We start from the raw sequence: 20,686 nt of genomic DNA, 5'->3' as shown, positions 1-20,686 counted from the left end.
GACAAATTCAAATCAAAAGAAGAAAAACGGAATGTCAGTTTTTTTAAGAGCGCCACCTTTCAAAGCGTTCTGAATTTGATTTGTGTTATTTTGTCATCATTTGTCACCTAAAAGCGATTATTTTTTCAGTGAATAAATGATGTAAAGAAAATAAAAGCAATGTTTCCAATACTTAATTGAAAATTAGTGAAAAACAAAACCTATTTTAAAGTTACGACTGCTTTAAATGAGCCCCTAGACATTCCCTCTAGTTTTACAAACTAAATATATTATGTTGTGGTTTTAAGTGAATTGGTTTATGACTTATTAGATTTACTATTTCATTAACATAAAAATGTCGAAAAATAAAAATAATTTAGACTGGAAGAAGCGAGTTAAGCAAGAATATTTGCGCTTAAGACAACAAAAGAGGTATAAAAGGGCTGATGATGTCAAACTTGCTTGGAATAGAAATAGGGAAAAAATGACTGAAACTTTAATATCAGAGCAAAAAAGGTAATTATTACCGTGTTTAGTTATTTAAAACTAATACATTGTGATATAGGTGGACTGATGGAAAAGCTTTTTGGATACAAAACCCTGAACTTCCAGCACATGGTATTTGCATTAAAAAAGCTGAAGTAATTGGAAATGAAGGTATATTCTGTAGCCAAACAAGTATCTATTTATTCATTTCATTTTGTATTGGTGTTGTAGGTGACATTCAAGTAACAGTTATAAAAATAATCAATGCGGTTACTCCTATTCCAACTATGTATACATGGGCACCCATACAACAAAACTTTATGGTTGAGGACGAAACGGTTCTTCATAATATCCCTTATATGGGTGATGAAATTCTTGATCAAGATGGTACATATAAATAATTATAAATTAGAATATTTAATACTATGTTACATTAAAGGCACATTCATTGAGGAACTTATAAAGAACTATGATGGAAAAGTGCATGGTGATCAAGAATCAGGATTTATTGATGATGAGCTTTTTGTTGAGTTGGTGCATGCATTAATGCAATATCAAGATAAGGATAAACCTGAGAAGACTGATGAAAAGAAAGTTGAAAAAAGAAAAGATGAAAAAGGTTATACATTTTGTTGATTACTGTTTCCGTTCTTACTCTTAATACCATTATAGATAAGAAAGATTCAGAAAAGGATGGAGAAAAGCCAAAGAAAAAGGATGAGTTTGAATTCCCTGCTTTTGTAATTTTTCAATCCATTTCTGCTCAGTTTCCTGACAAAGGAGGACCAGAAGAACTTAGGGACAAGTAAAACAAAAATATCTAACCTAGTTTATAGTCATGTGATAAAAATTTATTTTTAGATATATTGAATTAACAGAAAGAACTGATCCAAATGCACCACCTGAGTGTACCCCTAATATAGATGGACCAAATGCTGCATCAGTTCCTAGAGAACAGACAATGCATTCATTTCACACACTCTTTTGTAGAAGATGTTTTAAATATGATTGTTTTTTGCATCGTAAGTATTTGATATTTGTGTGGTTGTAATAAAAACAATAATTGGCACAAGAACAAAATTGATGTTAGATAACAAACATAGTGGTCTTTTAAATATTTAGCTTGGAGACTCTTTAAATTTAATTATATTTTCTGAATGCCTGCACAATTATTTAAGGACAACAAGGTAAATTGTGTTGCACTTTTTGCTTTAGTTAACTTGGTATTATGAAAAGGAGTTTCTGTAACATGACTGTTAAGGGGCACATGAAATGTTCAGTGTTTTAGGCCAGTGATTCTCAACTTTGTTTAAAAAAACTGTTTGTGAAACAATAAGATTTAAACGGATTTACCTTACCTTATTTATTTCAGAAAATAGTTTATGATGATAATTTTTAGTGTCAGAATAATATTTCCATTCTCACCGAACTTAGCATCTTCTGCCTTTGTGATAGAGTTATCATCCGTAATCGTTAATTTCAAAAGTGACTGGACGTCGTTTTGTATCACCGTCGATTCAATGGTTAGTGCCTTTCCCAAATGTCTTTTATTTTGGCCTTTGCAAAGCAAAATTTGAATTTGTAAGAGTTTTTGCAATTTTGCTCTAAACTGCCAATATAATTTTTTCAATGAAATCTGTTATTTTTTACATTCGTTCTTTTCAGGCATTAAATTGTTTTTCAAAATGATTTACATGTTTAATTTGACGGATTTCAAAACTATTTCTTGTTTTTTAATGCAATAGAATAGTGGTTGTTTGTGGCAAACTCAGGTAACTTGATATTGGAACCATAGCGCCGTTTGATAATACAATGCTGTATATCAAATCTACAAATTCAACCGTACAACAAGCAATTTAGTGTATAATATTGTTTGGAGTAATCTTTTTGTTTAATTAGCGTAATTTAATATATGATAACATTCGACTATTATCAAATAATTTGTATTTTTTATTGTTTATAAAATTAGGTAGGGATCCAGTGGTTGAGAATCACTAACTTAAACAGTCAAATACAAAATTCTTTCAAATACTCGCATTATTCAGATGATTAATCGAAATGCAAATGTTGTCTTTAAATAGGTCTACAAGCATGTCATCCGGGACCCAACCTACAGAAAAGGCGTGGTCCTGACTTGAAGCCCTTCAGCGAACCATGTGGATCTGAATGCTACTTGCTTCTGGTAATGCTTAACCATACTTATTCTACTGTCGATATATATGTTATATTTTTGTTCTGCAGGATGTTGTTAAAGAGAAACTTGCTGCCAAAGCCAAGCTGGAAGAAGAATCCGAGAAGGAGAAGGAACAGGATAGGGACAGAAAGAGGAAATCTTTGAATGATGGCGTGGAGTCGCGAAGCAATGCCGGCTGCAATAACATGAATCCTAGAAAGATTTGTAAGCAAACTAGCTTAGACTCAGGTAATGAAGCTAGTTCTGAAGACAGCAATGATAGTAATAAAGGTAGCTTGTCCGTATTGTGGCGTTTGTTTCAACTAACGTTACATTTCTGTAGACTGCGAAAATGGCGATCCGGTTTCCACCACAACCTCGTTCAGTTTGCTGGGGTTGATGGGCGCCAATGATCATAACGAATGGACCGGGTCTGACGAGAGCTTATTCAGAGCATTGCATAAGGTGTTTTTGAATAACTATTGCGCTATTGCACAAATAATGCTTACAAAAACGTGTCAACAGGTATGAGTTTAATATTTCATTAGATTCTATTACATTACATTAATTTCTCTACTCTGATAGGCAACTCATTACTGTATATTTTTTTTTATTAATTATATATTACATTATTAGATGTGCTTAGTACAATCTTAATTTACAAATTAATTTATCACTACTATTCTATTGTACTTGCATTAATATACAAGCAAGGCGAGTACGGGATTAATACATCGGTAAAATAAAACTAATCTATTTAAGCTAAATGCGAATTTTTACTGCCGTGTATACAGCGTTTTGAAGCGTTAAAGTTTTGCCTTTTTGGAAGAATGCTAGTTGTGGATTTCCAGGTGTGAAAGCCGTGACAATGTAGCGGAATAAAATAACCTCGAATTAGAAGACCATAAAAATTGATTTCAGGGAGGCCATAAACCTTTTCTGGTCATAAAAGAGAATGGCAATAATGTGGTGCTAGAATACCCGCGGTAATCTGTTTCACCCGTCGCGCGGCCCTTGCAACCGCCCTGTTGGAAGTTGTTACATGACAGGCCGGATTTTGAAGTATGAGGTTGTGGGTTTTCTAATTATTGTTTTACTCAGGATTAAACTAAGTTAGCGAGAGCAGCAAAACTTCTCCGAATTTCCCTGATCCCTGCTTGGATCGGTCTTTTGTGGTTCCTAGTGGGGCTAGTTGACTGACTAGTCCTTTTCCTCCTCAATTTGCCCAGGCAGATGTCTAGGGAGCTGGTGTAGAGATTTATTAAGGTTTTGGTCCTTGACCTCTGGCGGTGGTCGTTTTTCGCACTTTGCTGGGGCTCGGCAGTTCCTGAAGGAATGTCCATACAGCTGGCAGTTGAAGCATTATGCCGACTGCCTGGTGCCTCTTTGGGATTCAACTGTCAATCTCTAGCCCGGCAGGTATTCAAATTTAAACATGTGGTGCTCGTCTCTGAGCACTATGACCTGGATGAGTGGAATGGCGACTCTGGCTTTTTTTGGCCGCCATTTCTTTACGAGGAATGGATGGAATTCCTTGAGATCATCATCAGAAACCAGTACCATATGGTATTTTTTTTAACTGATTCGTCATTAGATCTGCCAGCAATTTCTAGTTTTGTTTTTCTTCAGTTACTTTACGTCATTAAGTCATTTACTAGGACGTTATTGTTAGTGTAATGAAGATGGCTAAGTTTCTTGATATTTATATTTATTTATTGTGCTTCCAGTCTCAATTTTATAGAATGATTTTTTTAATGTTTTATGTTACTTCCCCGTGTTGCGTGTCTATACAGTTATTGGTTTTGTATAATGGTTGCTTTTTTGTATATGCCGTTGATTGGTCGGTTTTCATATCTTGGGGAGGATCATTTGAACTTATTTCGCGACATTGCGGCAAAATTGGCTTTCTTTCGGCGCCTTGGTTACAACAGATTATAAGATAATGTGATGTTTACTCAATTAGGTTTATCATTTCGCCCAAAAAGAAGCCGCAGATATCCCGACCGAAGAAGCGATGCGTGACTACACGCCTCCGCGCAAAAAGAAGAAAAAACACCGTCTTTGGTCCATGCACTGCCGCAAGATCCAGCTGAAGAAGGACTCCAGCAGCAATCACGTGTACAATTTCACTCCGTGCGACCATCCAGGGCAGAATTGCGACCACAACTGTCCCTGTATCGGGGCGCAGAATTTTTGCGAGAAGTTCTGCCAGTGCAGTTCTGATTGTAAGTAATTCAGTTTAGAGCTTATTTAAATATTTGTTTATCAGCCGAATGTAACTTCAAAATTAATAAGGAATGGTGTTCATTATGAAAGTTCATATTTGAAATTGAGTAATGCGGAGACTTGGAGCTGGAGAATGGTTTAATAACTCAAACATATTTTAAGATTGTTACGGCTCTTCGGAAGTTTTCTACTCAGTATTAATTTGTTAAAGAAGTAGATGAAGTTCCGTGAAACCGTCTCTGCCCTCCATAAATCAAAACCTATTTTCATTCTAAAGTTTTAGCAGATCAACTGAAAAATCTCTGGCCTAACACATAGATAGCGCTACTAGTTTTTAGTTAGCCCTAACTCTCAAAAGATGCGTGTATAAATTTGCCAGCTGCTGGATCATTACTTTGTGAATTATAGCATTTTGAGTGAAGCAACTTTTGTTATTGTGAAAAAAATGGATAAAACGAAATTACGCATGTTGATAAAATATTGCTTTTTGAAGGGAAAAAATACAGTTGAAACTTGGCTTGATGGCCTGTTTCCGGAAAATGAAGCATCAAGGATTGATATGCTAAGTTTAGTAGTGGTGAAATGAGCACCGAAGACGGTGAACGCAGTGGACGCCCAAACGAGGTTGTTATCGACGAAAACATTTAAAAAATCCACAAAATGATTTTAAATGGCCCTAAATTGAAGTTGAATGAAATAGCGAACACTCTAAAGATATCATCTTGAGTTGATGATTCACTGTTTGAAGATGATCAAGCGTAATAAACCCGAGTTTTTGGGTCGATATGTGACAATGAATGAAACATGGCTCCATCATTTCACTCCGAAGTTCAATCGACAGTCATCCGAGTGGACTGCACACGATGAACCCGCTCCAAAGCGTGGGAAAACGCAACAGTCGGCTGCCAAGGTTATGGCGTGTGTATTTTGGGATGCACATGGAATAATTTTCATTACCTACCTTAAAAAAGAAAAGACCATCAACAGCGACTATTACATAGCGTTATTGGATCGTTTGAAAGACGAAATCGCCGAAAAACGGAGGCATTTGGAGAAAAAGAAAGTGCTGCTTCACGAAGACAATGCACCGTGTCACAAGTCACTGAAAACGATGGCAAAAATCTATGAATTGGGCTTCGAATTGCTTCTTCATCCACCGTATTCTCCAGATGTGGCCCTCAGCGACTATTTCCTGTTCAAGATGTCAAAAGAATGCTCGCTGGGAAGAAATTTTCGTCGAATGAAGAGGTGATTGCCGAAACTGAGGCCTATTTTGAAGCAATAATGACAAATCGTGCTACAAAATGGCATCGAAAAGTTGAAGGGCCGCTATAATCAGTGTATCACCCTTGAAGGAAATTATGTTGAATAAAAAAAACTAATTTTGCCAAAAAAATGTGTTTTACTATGGTAGGCCGGGGACTTTTCAATTGAACTGTTATTCCAGGAACATTAACCATGGTATGTGGTAGAATATTGAAGAACATTAAGTAAAAATATCATCAGTGTAACAAGACTTGGCAAGACAGTTATAATAACTAACTAATAGACTACTTTAGCAGAAATAAATTATTAAACACTTAGTAAAAATAAGCAAATAAAGTAATCTTTCCTTGGTTAATACAAGTCTGTTGTTTAATGATATATAGTACATAGGATAAAAGTTTTATCTGAAAAGTAGCTGAAGACTAGATTATTAAAGTTTTTGAATTACTTTTGCTCTTTCTAGCATAACAGCAATGTTAAAAATGAAAGAATATTTATAAATTAAACAATATTATAGGGATATTAGAGAAATATTTGAACTTTTGGCAACATCTTAAAATGTTATTTTCGGAATTTTATTAATTCCTTGTGATATATTTCAATATATTTGGAAAATATGGCCTTTCCAAACGAGATTTTTCAAAATTCAGACCAACTATTCATTTTCTATGGATTTGCTTCCCAAAAGAGAAACTAAACGTGATTGGCTATGATAGTTACTAGTTCTACGTTAATATTTTGCGACTGTCGATGCTTTCTTTTAATTCTTTGGAACTTGAAACTTTCTCATTAGACCAAATCGATTTATTTCTTTGCTACAGGCCAGAATAGATTCCCAGGATGTCGCTGTAAAGCACAATGTAACACGAAACAGTGCCCTTGCTATCTGGCCGTGCGCGAATGTGATCCGGACCTGTGTCAAACTTGTGGTGCAGATCAGTTTGATGCGACGAAAATCACATGCAAAAATGTTAGCGTTCAAAGAGGCTTACGTAAGTGTTGTAGGTTGCCTTAATGCATTCTCAGTCATAAATTCCTCTTACAGATAAACACTTGTTGATGGCACCTTCGGATGTGGCGGGCTGGGGCATTTTCCTGAAAGACAGCGCCCAAAAAAACGAATTCATCTCCGAGTACTGCGGCGAAATCATTTCGCAGGACGAAGCAGATCGCAGAGGAAAGGTGTACGACAAGTATATGTGCAGTTTTCTTTTCAACCTCAACAATGGTGAGTGTGTTCGTCCGGATTATTTATCCTTTCGCTCGTTTAAAACGTCCCATCGTTCGTTTCACAGATTTCGTCGTCGACGCCACTAGAAAAGGAAACAAAATCCGATTCGCTAACCATTCCATCAATCCCAACTGTTACGCTAAAGTGATGATGGTGAATGGTGACCATAGGATTGGTATATTCGCCAAGAGGGTCATACAACCCGGCGAGGAACTATTCTTCGATTATAGGTAACGTTTCTCTCTGTTATTATAATTTTTGTTTCGATGAACCTATTAAAATGTATTTTTAGGTATGGACCTACGGAACAGTTGAAGTTCGTTGGGATCGAACGGGAAATGGAATTTTTATAATGCTCTGATATTCAGTTAGTTGTTAATATTAAGACAACTTTTTTAAAATATATATGGTTTTTTTAAATACTGTGTTTTTAATTTATATGTGGAAACAATAAAGTTTTAACTTGCTTTTAAAGTATTTTATTATAAGGAAGAGGCGACTTGTTGGACGACAATACAAAACGACGCTAACGTCTATGTAGCCAGTTATAGCCATGGTCGATAAACTAATCTGTGAAGGTCTCAGTTTTGTTCATAATTTCGATTCTGTATCATAATGTGTATACAACCAGAGTTAAATTATTTTAATTGGTCTATCAAATGATTGTAGGGTTGAACATTGGTCTAAAAAAATGTAACAGGATGCTCATTAGACAATATGAGTGTAACATTTTGGCAAATAGTGTAATTTTAAATATTTTGTGCGTTATTTCATCAATATGATTTGATATTCTATAACTGATTAAAAAAAAAACATTAAGTCAACACATCCTTGTGAAAGTCAAGGGTTTGTTGCAACCTTGAGCATATTGGCGCCAAATTCAGAGATTCAAAAAATCACACCTGGTTTTCGGTCTAAGTAGCCGTGACAGCTTATTTCTCAGTTCAGGCCTGAATGAACTGTTTTAAAGTTCGGTAGAATTATATATAGCATTCCGTATAAAATTGTGATTTCTTTTCGAATGACAAAACTTGTTGAACAACCATGTATAAAAGAATGGAAAAAGAGGTAAAATATATGTATCTTGATTGTCTGTTTTTGTCATTTTTTTATGACAATAATATTTTAATCATGTAAAATCATTAGTGATATCAAAACATCATTTTCATTTACGTCGAAGTACATAAAATAAGATCGAAGGGGCTGATGTATAATTACAGCAAATGCGGAGATATTAAAACACGTGTCTTCAACGTAAGTAATAATTTTATTATCAACATATATTTTTGGTAGCTTGGGTTATCAGGAAAAAAAACCACAAACGCAAAAGTTTTGATTGATTTTTATTCCTATCTAATCATTATTTGTATTTAGTATTTCGGTCAGAATAACTTTGATTAATTTAGCGGCTGACTTCACGCGAGAGCTGTCATAAACAGCTGCGGCGTGCCGTCACTTTGACAAGTCGACAAAAAGTGCGTTGATGCTATGTTTTCGTGAATTATGTGAAATATCCACAATAAACAACCGCGGCGCGTGTTCATAACGTTTGGCTACGATGAAGAAACCCTTTTCCAACACGAAATACCAAAAGTTGCCGCTGTATTCATACAAAGATGTACATCACTTGACCATTCACAGGAATTCGGTATGAGAGATGATTCTTTTTTTCTTAAATCTTTCCCAAAAACAATGTGTCCTAATTGGTCTATTTATAAACATATCACGTCATTCCAACAAAAGAACAACCACAAGTATTTTGAAAAGTATTTTGCTTTTTATATGTTTGTCTGGCATATAATCAATTACATTTTTGTGATCAATAATTATGAACCGTGTATGTATGTTTATTTTGGTTAGTTAAACATAAAAATTACGCTATATAAAAATAACGACTGTTACCAATTAGATAAAAAATAATATGTTTTACATGTTGAATAGTTAAAAATTTAACGCTAATACCGGTATTATCTTATACATGTTTATTTCTCTATTACACATAACTGTAAATCCCACGATACTATCTAAATAAAGTTAATTTCTCATCTATTACTACGGCGAATTCGAGATTAATAATTTTATTAAATATAATTCATGTAGTTCATGTTTAATTAATGTGAGACATAAATACATTAATTTACATTATTTCAGTGCTCGAAAAAATTAAACTAGTGTAATAATGTTTATATTAGTCTATAAATAATAGTTCACAACAATTACAACACTTACGCTTATTGCAAAGTTATATACTAAAGTTGTTATCCTCAAATACCTTTCGAATGTAAATTTTTTAGAGATATGTTAATCATAAACAGTATTAAGAGCCTTTTTTTCGCCATTTCAGTATTATTATCTTTCGTGCTAATGTAAACACCGATACAGATGTACTAGATAGATACAGGCTGACTAATTTTTGTTAATTTCATACGGGTAATATAATAAAACAGATCAAGGTTGTAGGAATTATTATTAATCGCTTTTACTAGAGGACGAGCCTATTGAAGATATCTTAACTTTTTTCATCTATAGCGTCACTGACGGGATATAACGATATAATAAAGTGTGGTATTGTGTACACGGTGTCTTGTAATAATTCTCTACCATTTTAATATGAAATATTTCAGTGATAAAATAAGAGTAAAGTGACTGAAGGTCATCTATTAACTTGTGGTTGGTATAGAGTATGTTCTTTTTGTTCTCAAGCTAATGAATATTTATCACACGATGTGGTGTTAGCCTTAGAATTCTTCATCTTAATATCAGTCGGACAATTCGCAAAAATCTTGTCAATATTTGTTTTTTATCGTAATAAAGAAGAACTTTACGATGCGTCTCGGATTCATCGAAGGTTTCCGTCAAACAAAACGAAGACAAACAGTTATTAAAATTACCATTAATTAAAATTAGGCCGGTGTATTTTTTCCATTGTTGCTTTCAGGTCGTAGAAGAAGGATGGCGATATGAAAAACCTTGCAAAACATCCGAACTGATTCCGTCGAAACAAAAAAAAAGCGTAATTAACTCGCAATCTCATGGCTGGCTTATAAATAAGTAAAAAAAGTGGAAACAATTGATATTCCATTTTTTCGCCTTCTTGATTGGGAATTTGAAGTTATGTGTGGGTATGAACAGTTTATGTTTGACTATTAAGCTGTCCAGTAAGTTTTGTTTTGAAAACCAGGAATTTGGGAAAAAAATAATTTTGGGTTATTTCTTTATGTTGGCTTTTCATTGGGAATTAGAAGCCATTGTATGTTGCCTGTATGAATAGTTTATTGTTTAATTATTATACTGTCTCATAAGTTTTGTTTTGAAAAATACGAATTCTGGAATCTGATTTTGTAACAGATTGGGGAAACAGTAATTTCGACTTTTTCTTATAAACCTTTTTATTTATTAGATATTGAGATATATTTGCTGTGCAGTTTTGATGTATCTACCGCATAGCCCTCGCCTTGCTTTGTTAGACTATTATTTGTTCTATTTTTACAGGACTGTCTTAATACTAAAAAGTTAGCTTCAAAAGAAGTTTTGGTGGTTCATTTTATCGCCAAGAAACCTCAGAAGTTTTACAGTGATGAAATTGTCTAATTATGGCCACCACAAATGTGGCAAAAGATCATCAACACACAAACATACACTAATGTTCAAAAGTTGGTTGGAGCCTTTTTTTTGCCACCGTGCTTGTTAATATAATCAACGATATTACTAGTTCCTTATCAATTGTACTTTATTTTGAAGAAATAAGAACCGGCACAAGTGTTCCATAACCACAAAAGGTTACTACCCCGCCAATTGTTTATTTCTTAGAATTGGCGGTTTTAATCATTGTTTTTATATCTCTTATTTAGTCTAATCTTTTAAACATAGGTTTACTATTTCAAAAACTATTAGTGTAGAGTTCATCGTACTTTGCGACGTTCATGTAACAGTTCGTATGCACATAAAATGGCGAGAACTAAACAGACTCCTCTTGAACAGTGGAATGCTATCTGAACTTTGATCCAGGAACGATATCTTGTATCCCAAATTGCAGAAAAGCTCAGAGTTTCGAAACACGAGAAAAGAAAGTTTCAATTATAACTTTAAACGGACGTATACTACCTTCTGGTCTGAGAGGATGCGTAGCAACCAAAAAAACTGGATAAAAAACCGGAAAATTCTCCTATGGATCTATGAGTTCAAATTCCAGATGTTTGGACGTTTTCATACGCCAAAAGCTCAAAAGCTGGCGATTAAATGTATGATTAAAATTGATGGAAAACTGAATAAAGGCCATCTTTTTTATTATTACTCTTATTAGTTCCATAATCTGCCCATAGGGCAATAAGTATTTGTTATGTTTATATTATATATACATGGCATGTAGAAAATCACTTCATTAAGAGATCTCATGTATAAAATACTATTTTATTTAATTAGTCTATTATTCTAAAGCTTATTTTAAAGTCTATATATGTCCAATAATCAGATCGGATGGTGTTGGGCGTTTTAGTCTACGCACTTTACTGCTACTTCGCATATTTAGCTGATTAGCGAGTACATTGGGATGCACTGACACTCTTTCAAAGTACTTCACACAAACACGTTAAATTACACTCGTTATTGGTTCTAGAGGAATATCGCGTTGTATCACTTCATTGGAGAGGTTATCTGAAAATTCTTTAGGAGAATGCGATTCCTTTTGGACTGAATCTATTTGACTGAAGTTTTTTTTTAAGAAGACGATGATCGTTGAATGAATGGAAGACACTGGACTTAGAATACTTAAAGAAGTTAATTTAAAAAAATGACTAAAACTTGCAAGTAATTAAGAATAAGACTGATCATTGTTAGGAGGCCAAAATTTAATGAAAATTATATTAATTTTTTTTTTATTTGTATTAAATATATCTAACGAACAGGTCAAATGAAAAATCCCCGGCCTACCATAGTAAAACACATTTTTTTTGGTAAAATTAGTTTTTTTATTCAACAAAGTTTCCTTCAAGGGTGATACACTGATAATAGCGACTCTCCAACTTTTTGATACCAATTTTGTAGTACGATTTGTCCTTTGCTTCACAATAGGCCTAAGTTTCGTCGATCACCTCTTCATTCGACGAAAATTTCTCCTCAGCGAGCATTGTTTTGAGATTTGAGATTTATTCCAAGCGCATCCCAAAATACAGACGCCATAACCTTGCCAGCCGACTGTTGCGTTTTCCCACGCTTTGGAGAGGGTTCGTCGTGTGCAGTCCACTCGGATGACTGTCGGTTGGACTTCAGAGTGAAATGATGGAGCCATGTTTCATCCATTGTCACATGTCGACGCAAAAACTCGGGTTTATTACGCTTGATCTTCAAACACTACTCCGAATCATCAACTCGTCGTTATTTTTGGTCAAAAGTGAGTGAATCACTGATTAGTTTTGAAACAGTTTTAAGTTAATTACCTCCCCATCGGTTTTATTCTACTCATGTAGTGAAAATGTGGAAAACTACTGAAACATACTTTCCTTACCTTTTTTGTTGCTACATAAAACATGTTTATGTTGTTCGAAAATATTACGACGTTAATAAGATTAACAGCAACAATTAACAAAATATAGCTTACACTCTTTCACAGTTAAATGTCTAGAGTCCGTATTATATAAATATTCTTCGACTGAAGACTAAAAACGACATGCTGAACCTATTAACATAACCTACAACTCATCATTTATATAATTTTAACAATAACAAATACTTACAAACAAATTAAAAAAACTTTCTAAATTTCTTAGGATTCTAACAATAATACACTGGGTAAATATAAACAGAAATTTGCCGTTACGAATAACAGAAAGTCGTGGTGCTAAAACATACTAAAAATGGCAGGTAATGGAATGTAATACGGCTTTAATTTAATATATGCAATATCGAATTTCGTTCTGAACATAATACTAAAAATATCTCGACCTGCGGAACAAGTACGAACTGGGATAATATGACAGCAGGTTGTTAGATAAGTGGGCATATGCGCTACAATATTTACCCATAAATCAGAAACTGTTGATTTAATTGATATTGGTATAGCTTTGTCTCGTGAAAATTAGTATAACTCGTGGGATTATCAATATTGAGTTATAACCAAATGATTGCGTACATAAAAATTCGTTTAATATTCAATGATTTCATTAATAGTCTAACAGGTCAATTGAAAAGTCCCCGGCCTGACACATAGATGGCGCTATTAGAATTAAATCCATATGTTTTTTAGTTAGACCTAAGCCTCAAAAGATTCGTGTATAAATTTGACAGCTGTCGGATCATTAGTTTGTGAATTATAGCATTTTGAATGAAGCAACCTTTGTTGTTGTGAAAAAAAAATGGATAAAAAAGAAGTGATCCCGCAAATGCAGGCACTAGAACCACTATTTTAATTGGTTCGTTGCCTCACAAAGAAGAAGAAAGAAAATGAAATCACGAAACATTACCCATAGTTTAAACCCAAGATATGTCCAAATGGTGGCATAGCAAAATTACATTGAAGATAAATGTACACAGATATGTACTAAGAGCCAAATTCTGTTGTCCTTTTATAAAGTTGTTTGTAACAGATCAATTAAAAACTCCCCAACCTGACACATAGATGGCGCTACTAGAATAAATTCCATATGTTTTTAGTCAGCCCTAACCCTCAAAAGATGCGTGCATAAATTTCACAGCTGTCTGATCATTAGTTTGTGAATTATAGCGTTTTGAGTGAAGCAACCTTTGTTATTGTGAAAAAAAAATGGATAAAAAGGAAGTGGTCCCGCAAATGCAGGCACTAGAACCACCACTTTAATTGGTTCGTTGCCTCACAAATAAGAAGAAAGAAAATGAAATCACGAAACATTACCCACAGTTTAAACCCAAGATATGTCCAAATGGTGGCATAGCAAAATTACATTGAAGATAAATGTACACAGATATGTACCAAGAGCCAAATTCTGTTGTCCTTTTATAAAGTTGTTTGTAACAGATCAATTAAAAAGTCCCCAACCTGACACATAGATGGCGCTACTAGAATAAATTCCATATGTTTTTAGTCAGCCCTAACCCTCAAAAGATACGTGTATAAATTTGACAGCTGTCTGATCATTAGTTTGTGAATTATAGCGTTTTGAGTGAAACAACCTTTGTTATTGTGTAAAAAAAATGGATAAAAAGGAAGTGATCCTGCAAATGCAGGCACTAGAACCACCATTTTAATTGGTTCGTTGCCTCACAAAGAAGAAGAAAGAAAATGAAATCACGAAACATTACCCACAGTTTAAACCCAAGATATGTCCAAATGGTGGCATAGCAAAATTACATTGAAGATAAATGTACACAGATATGTACCAAGAGCCAAATTCTGTTGTCCTTTTATAAAGTTGTTTGTAACAGATCAATTAAAAATCCAAGTCCCCAACCTGACACATAGATGGCGCTACTAGAATAAATTCCATATGTTTTTAGTCAGCCCTAACCCTCAAAAGATGCGTGTATAAATTTGACAGCTGTCTGATCATTAGTTTGTGAATTATAGCATTTTGAGTGAAGCAAATGGATAAAAAGGTATTTCGCGTGTTGATAAAATTTTGCCTTTTGAAGGGAAAAAATACAGTTGAAACAGAAACTTGTTTTGATGCCAACAGTCGGTTGGCAAGGTTATGGCGTCTGTATTTTGGGATGCGCATGGAATAATTTTCATTGACTACCTTGAAAATGGAAGGATCATCAATAGCGACTATTACATAGCATTTGAAGGACGAAATCGCCAAAAAAAAACGGCCGCATTTAAAGAAAAAAAGTGTTGCTTCACCAAGACAATGCACCATGTGTCACAAGTCAGTGAAAATGATGGCAAAAATCCATGAATTGGGCTTCCTTCAAATTGCTTCCTCATCAACCGTATTCTTCTGACCGCCAGCGAGTATGTCCTGTCCTCAGATCTCAAAATAATGTTCGCTGGGAAAACATTTTCGGCGAATGAAAAGGTGATCGCCGAAACTGAGGCCTATTTTGAAGCAAAGGACAAATCGTACTCTAAAATGGCATCGAAAAATTGAAGGGTAGCTATAATCACTGTATCACCCTTGAAAGGAATTATGTTGAATAAAAAAGACTAATTTTACCAAAAAATCTACTGTTCTACTGTGGTAGGCTGGGGTCTTTTCAATTGACCTGTTATGGCAGGAACATTAACCATGGTATGCGGTAGAATATTAAGTAAAAATACTATCAGTGTAACACTTGGCAAGACAATTATAACAACTATTAGGTTATAACTTTAAGGAGTATCCAGTAATGGCACAAACGCCGATTGGGAACTGTGAGCATAACATTATTGAAAGCAAGTGCTCCATATTTGCTCAAAGACAAATCAAAACCGTATTGATAGCAAACCTACTGAAAAATTTGATGATGATAATTTGAAGATACAGATACAAATGTATTTGACAGAGGTATCAAAATATTCAGTTTACATAGTTGATAGTACCTATAACACAAAAAAAGGTTTATACCATACCCAGTTGATGATCGGTGTATGATTTCCTTGAACTTTTCGCAGCTCTGTGAGATGAAAAAGGGTATTGTATCAATGTACCTTGTAATATTTGGGTTGTAGCGACCTTAAGGCATGTCGAATTTTACATCGTGGAATGACGGTCTACAAAATACCCGGAAATATAATCCCAGATGTTGAACACGGACGGGGTGCCAGCAGCGCCAGCTAGAACCCGATAACGAATAGCCGGCAACCCCGAGGCGTTTATCTGGGTATTATCTGGGTTTATCAAGGGTATTACGATTCATTCAGTGCTCAACCCTCGTTTGGTTTAGACGTGCCACCATCGACTGCTCAAGCCTCGTCTCCAGGAACACCGCTGCCATCCGTTTTATCTATTTTTTGTAATTTCACCTTTTTTATACAATTTCAATAAATAACGGTCACATAATGTAACAACCACTGTTTCATTTCGTTTTACCTCCATTCACAGGGCTTCATTCTTCACCCTTCAACTTTACCTTCATTTATTTACCCTAAAGGGTAAATAAATTGCAAAAATTGTAATTTTGCAGTTTATTTTCATAATAATAGCCTTACAAACTTAGAAGCATATACAATTATAATACTTCATTAAGTACTTAAACATATTTTAACGTATTAAGTTCTCCTATGAACTCTTAAACTAGACCGCTGCTTAGTTTCTTTTACTTTATGGATTTCAATGACAACATTTGGGTTCATACATTGTACTTGTTATATATTTTATCGCGCATTTAAAATTACAAAACATCGAATTGTCATAAAGTAAATTTTCGAACATAGTCATCTAGCCTATTAATTCATTTGTTTTTTTTATAACCAGGAAAACCAGTTTATTCTTGTTATTATAATTTGATTTATTAAATTTAAACAAGGATATGCATAACAGGAAGATTATATATAATAAGCTATTTGTTTTTATAATTACCACCGCATTAGATACGAATTTCAATCCATTGTTTGTGACTAATTTTTGTATACTCTTAATTTAATTGGGTTTAGGGGTACTGGTTCCCATAAAATGCATATTATAATTATGATGTTTTCTTTGTGGACACCATTACATCAAGTATTGCCTAGGGTGGCTCATTTATTGAGTTTTTTCAGTTACTTTTCATAACGTCATTTTAAAGCTTATTATCTAAACATAGTTATTAAAGCCATTTTTAACCGACGTCGAAATACTAGGAGGTTCTATGTTCGGCTGTATTTATATTTTTTTAATGTATGTTTGCCGATTTCTCCGTCAATTGTGGGCCGATTTTCAAAATTCTTTTTTTATTCGAAAGATCAGGATCTGATGGGGGAAGGGGGGAAATCGAGGGAAACCCTCAAATCTCAAAGGCACGTACCAAGTTTTCAAATAATTTTTTATCTAAATTAATCAGATATTTGTGTATAATGTTACTGCTGAGCTGATGCGATGGAAAATCGGATGTCGTTCAGTGCACAAGCCATTCAGTTTGCTTTTTAAGCACTAACTAGAAATATTGTAGACAACTGTTTCTATGGTGTAAAAGTTAGAGCATGCAGCTCCCAAATCATTCTAATACTAAATAAAATAACTGCGTAATTCACTGAGTAAATATCTAACACTAAAAAGAGAAAAATAAAATATGTTAACAAAAAAAATTGAATCGAATTCAAAAAAGAAATAAGGAAATCACTAAAAAGTAAAAAATATTCAAACTTAGATTTTTAGCACAAAAAAAACACATTTTAAAATAAAATATGTACGTAATAATTGTTATAATAAACAAATACAAATAGACAAAAACCTTATTTAGCCTAACTATTTACCTCACGTATTTTATATTCTACTATATACACACAATTTATCTTAATACCTACCTAAACCTATTCATCTATTTACAATATTATTTTAACTACTACCAACTGATCAGTTTGAAGTCGGTACCGACCCCAAACATACAAGAATAATAATATCATTTTGTGATATGTACACAAAATTAAATTACGAACAAAATACATCTAACAGGTCAATTGAAAAGTCCCCGGCCTACCATAGTAAAACACATTTTTTTTACAAAATTAGTTTTTTTTATTCAATATAATTCCCTTCAAAGGTAGTATTATTATTCACTGAATATAGCGACCCTCCAACTTCACGATACCAGTTTTGTAGTACGATTTGTCTTTTGCTTCAAAATAGGCCTCAGTTTCGGAGATCACCTCTTCAGTCGACGAAAATTTCTTCCCAGCGGGCATTCTTTTGACATCTAAGAACAGGAAATAGTCGCTGGGGGAGATGTGGAGAATACGGTGGATGAGGAAGCAGTTCGAAGCCCAATTCATGGATTTTTGCCATCGTTTTCACTGATTTGTGACACGGTGCATTGACTTGGTGAAGCAGCACTTTTTTTTCTTCAAATGCGTCCGTTTTCCGGCGATTTCGTCCTTGAAACGGTTCAATAACTGTATGTAATAATCGCTGCTGATGGTCCTTCCTTTTTCAAGATAATGAAAATTATTCCATGCGCATCCCAAAATATCGACGCCATAACATTTCCAGCCGACTGTTGCGTTTTTTCACGCTTTGGAGCGGGTTCATCGCGTGCAGTCAACTCGGATGACTGTTGATTGGACTTCGGAGTGAAATGATGGAGCCATGTTTCATACATTGTCAGATATCTACGCAAAAACTCGGGTTTATTACGTTTGATCATCTTCAAACACTGCTCCGAATCATCAACTCGTCGTTGTTTTTGGTCAAAAGTGAGCTCGCGCGGCACCCACACAGAGCTTTCTCATACCCAAATATTCGTGAATGATATGATGTACACATTCAGCTGATATCTTTAGAGTGTCTGCTATTTCATTCAGTTTTCATTTAGGGTCATTCAAAATCATTTTATGGATTTTTTGAATGCTTTCGTCGGTAACAATCTCTTTTGGTCGTCCACTGCGTTCGGTGTTCATTTCACCAGGCCTAAACTTAGTATACCAATCCTTGAAGGTTGATTTTCCTGGGACAGTGTCCGGAAACTCGGCATCAAGCCAAGTTTTTGCTTGAACTGTGTTTTTATTCCCTTCAAACAGCAATATTTTATCAACACGCGAAATTCCCTTTTATCCATTTTTTCCATAGCAACAAAAGTTGCTTCACTCAAAATGCTATAATTCTTAAACTGCTGTCAAATTTATACACGCATCTTTGGAGGGTTACGGCCAACTAAAAAACATATGGATTTAATTCTAGTAGCGCTATCTATGTGTCAGGCTGGGGACTTTTCAATTGACCTGTTATGTGTTATATTATATCATTACATTCTTAAGCCTAGTGACATCTGTTAGAAAAACTGGTAATGAATTTCCGATACGCCTGATATATAATATGTGTACTAATTTCCACAACTGTGTATTTTTTCTTAATTCTAAATATACATTTAGGATATCAGGTTTCACAGAATCTTAATTACTGTCTTAGTCTTTACATTAAGTAATACTTTTGATGTTTACCTGCTGATATTTTGAATAGAAACCCGCGTGCTTCGAAGCGCAATTTTGAAATCGAACATTTTCTAAATATAGTTCGATATGAAGTAGTCGGGACTATTTTCGGATACCGTGAATGAATGTACCCTTAGTACGATAATTACGACACGTATTAACGTCTATTCCAAGATAAACATTTTATTATATCTACGATTGCCGTGCCGTCATACCGGCCCGATCCAAATCCCACAGATTTTATTATCTATTGTTTCGCCGTATCTCGTTCCGTCGAGATCTGCACGTCTCTTGACAACGATAAAGCCCACCGCAAATAAACATAACCTACCGACTAACCATTTCGCGAAAAAGACAGATATTCTGACGCGCGTTCTTTATCTATCGGATATATCCTGATTACACGTACACATACGCCTGTGTGCAATCTGTTTACCTCCGGTGTTGTAAAACTTTTTTCACACGTTCCTTCGCGGCGGCGGCGAGATTTTGTTGCGTTGCAAACGGCGGGATGCCATTTTCCTGGACGTTGAAACGGTTTCCTGCGCCCGTCGCTTGGGCGGCGAGAGGCTACGCTACAGCGGGACGGCCGTATCAACGTTGGCAACGCCGATGCTCTTTTTATTATTTAATTAGGAAAATTGTAACATAATTCATAGTTGACGACTTGAATAGCATCGCGTTCGTATACCGTCCCCAACGATATAGGGACCGCTTTTAAAATAGCAGAATACCGTTGACTCTGCGGGAATATATATTGTTAGAAATGAAGAATAAAAGAATATACTCAAGCGGGTTTAACACATATGTTAAAACTCTTTTTTTAAATAATCACGACCAAGCAATTGTGAACAATATATTAAGGCAATAATGGCGATATGATAAAGATGAAAATATTAAGAGAGATATGTTTATTAAGAGAGAGATCCCATTAAAATTGACAACAATACCTGGACTAAGAATGATAAAGATAAAGCGGAAGTTCTCTCCAAACATTTAAAGACAATTTTTAATCCGTACCGGTCTGAAATATCCGCAACAGACCAAAATAACGTAGTTTACTTTCTTATTACTCCGTCCAAGAAATTTACTGTTAAGGAAGTAAAACAAACAATACATAAAGAAATCAATTCTAAAAAATCTCCTGGTTTTGACCTAATAACAGGGAGAATCTTAAAAGAGCTCTTGGAAAAGTGCATCAAGTTAATAAGGTTTATGTTTAATGCCAAAGTCTTAATTACTTTCCTAACACTTGAAAAGTGGCTCAAATCATTATGATTCTTATACCTGGGAAAAAATCAGAAGACGTCTC

General features: G+C 34.5%; 2 protein-coding genes across 3 annotated transcripts in view; both read left to right on the top strand.

Annotated features, from left to right (window-relative positions):
* Positions 1-66: 66 nt before the first annotated feature.
* Positions 67-7,781, top strand: E(z) (histone-lysine N-methyltransferase E(z)). Its single transcript, XM_076418309.1, has 14 exons — positions 67-495; positions 545-636; positions 697-852; positions 905-1,084; positions 1,138-1,270; positions 1,327-1,487; positions 2,547-2,647; positions 2,707-2,929; positions 2,982-3,163; positions 4,602-4,863; positions 6,952-7,122; positions 7,176-7,358; positions 7,426-7,591; positions 7,654-7,781. Exons 1-14 carry the CDS (start codon positions 335-337, stop codon positions 7,712-7,714), a joined length of 2,232 nt encoding a protein of 743 aa, XP_076274424.1. The 5' UTR covers positions 67-334; the 3' UTR covers positions 7,715-7,781.
* A 724-nt stretch (positions 7,782-8,505) lies between these two features.
* SPoCk (Secretory Pathway Calcium atpase) overlaps positions 8,506-20,686 on the top strand; it is a 46,285-nt gene continuing 34,104 nt past the window's right edge. The window contains exon 1 of one of the 2 annotated variants that reach the window (XM_076418299.1): positions 8,506-8,615. In XM_076418299.1, coding sequence (XP_076274414.1) covers positions 8,568-8,615 — 48 coding nt within the window. In that variant the 5' untranslated portion in view covers positions 8,506-8,567. Of the gene's footprint in view, positions 8,616-8,792; positions 9,010-20,686 lie in introns of those variants that run through there. The other variant, XM_076418298.1, reaches the window with a different exon arrangement.

The sequence above is a fragment of the Rhynchophorus ferrugineus genome, unplaced genomic scaffold (assembly GCF_030347505.1).
Source record: "Rhynchophorus ferrugineus isolate W39M unplaced genomic scaffold, kcgeb_rfMv2 rfM11, whole genome shotgun sequence".
NCBI lineage: Eukaryota > Metazoa > Arthropoda > Insecta > Coleoptera > Curculionidae > Rhynchophorus > Rhynchophorus ferrugineus.
Note: the sequence above shows the minus strand (reverse complement) of the source record. Positions and strands in the feature narration are given on the sequence as shown.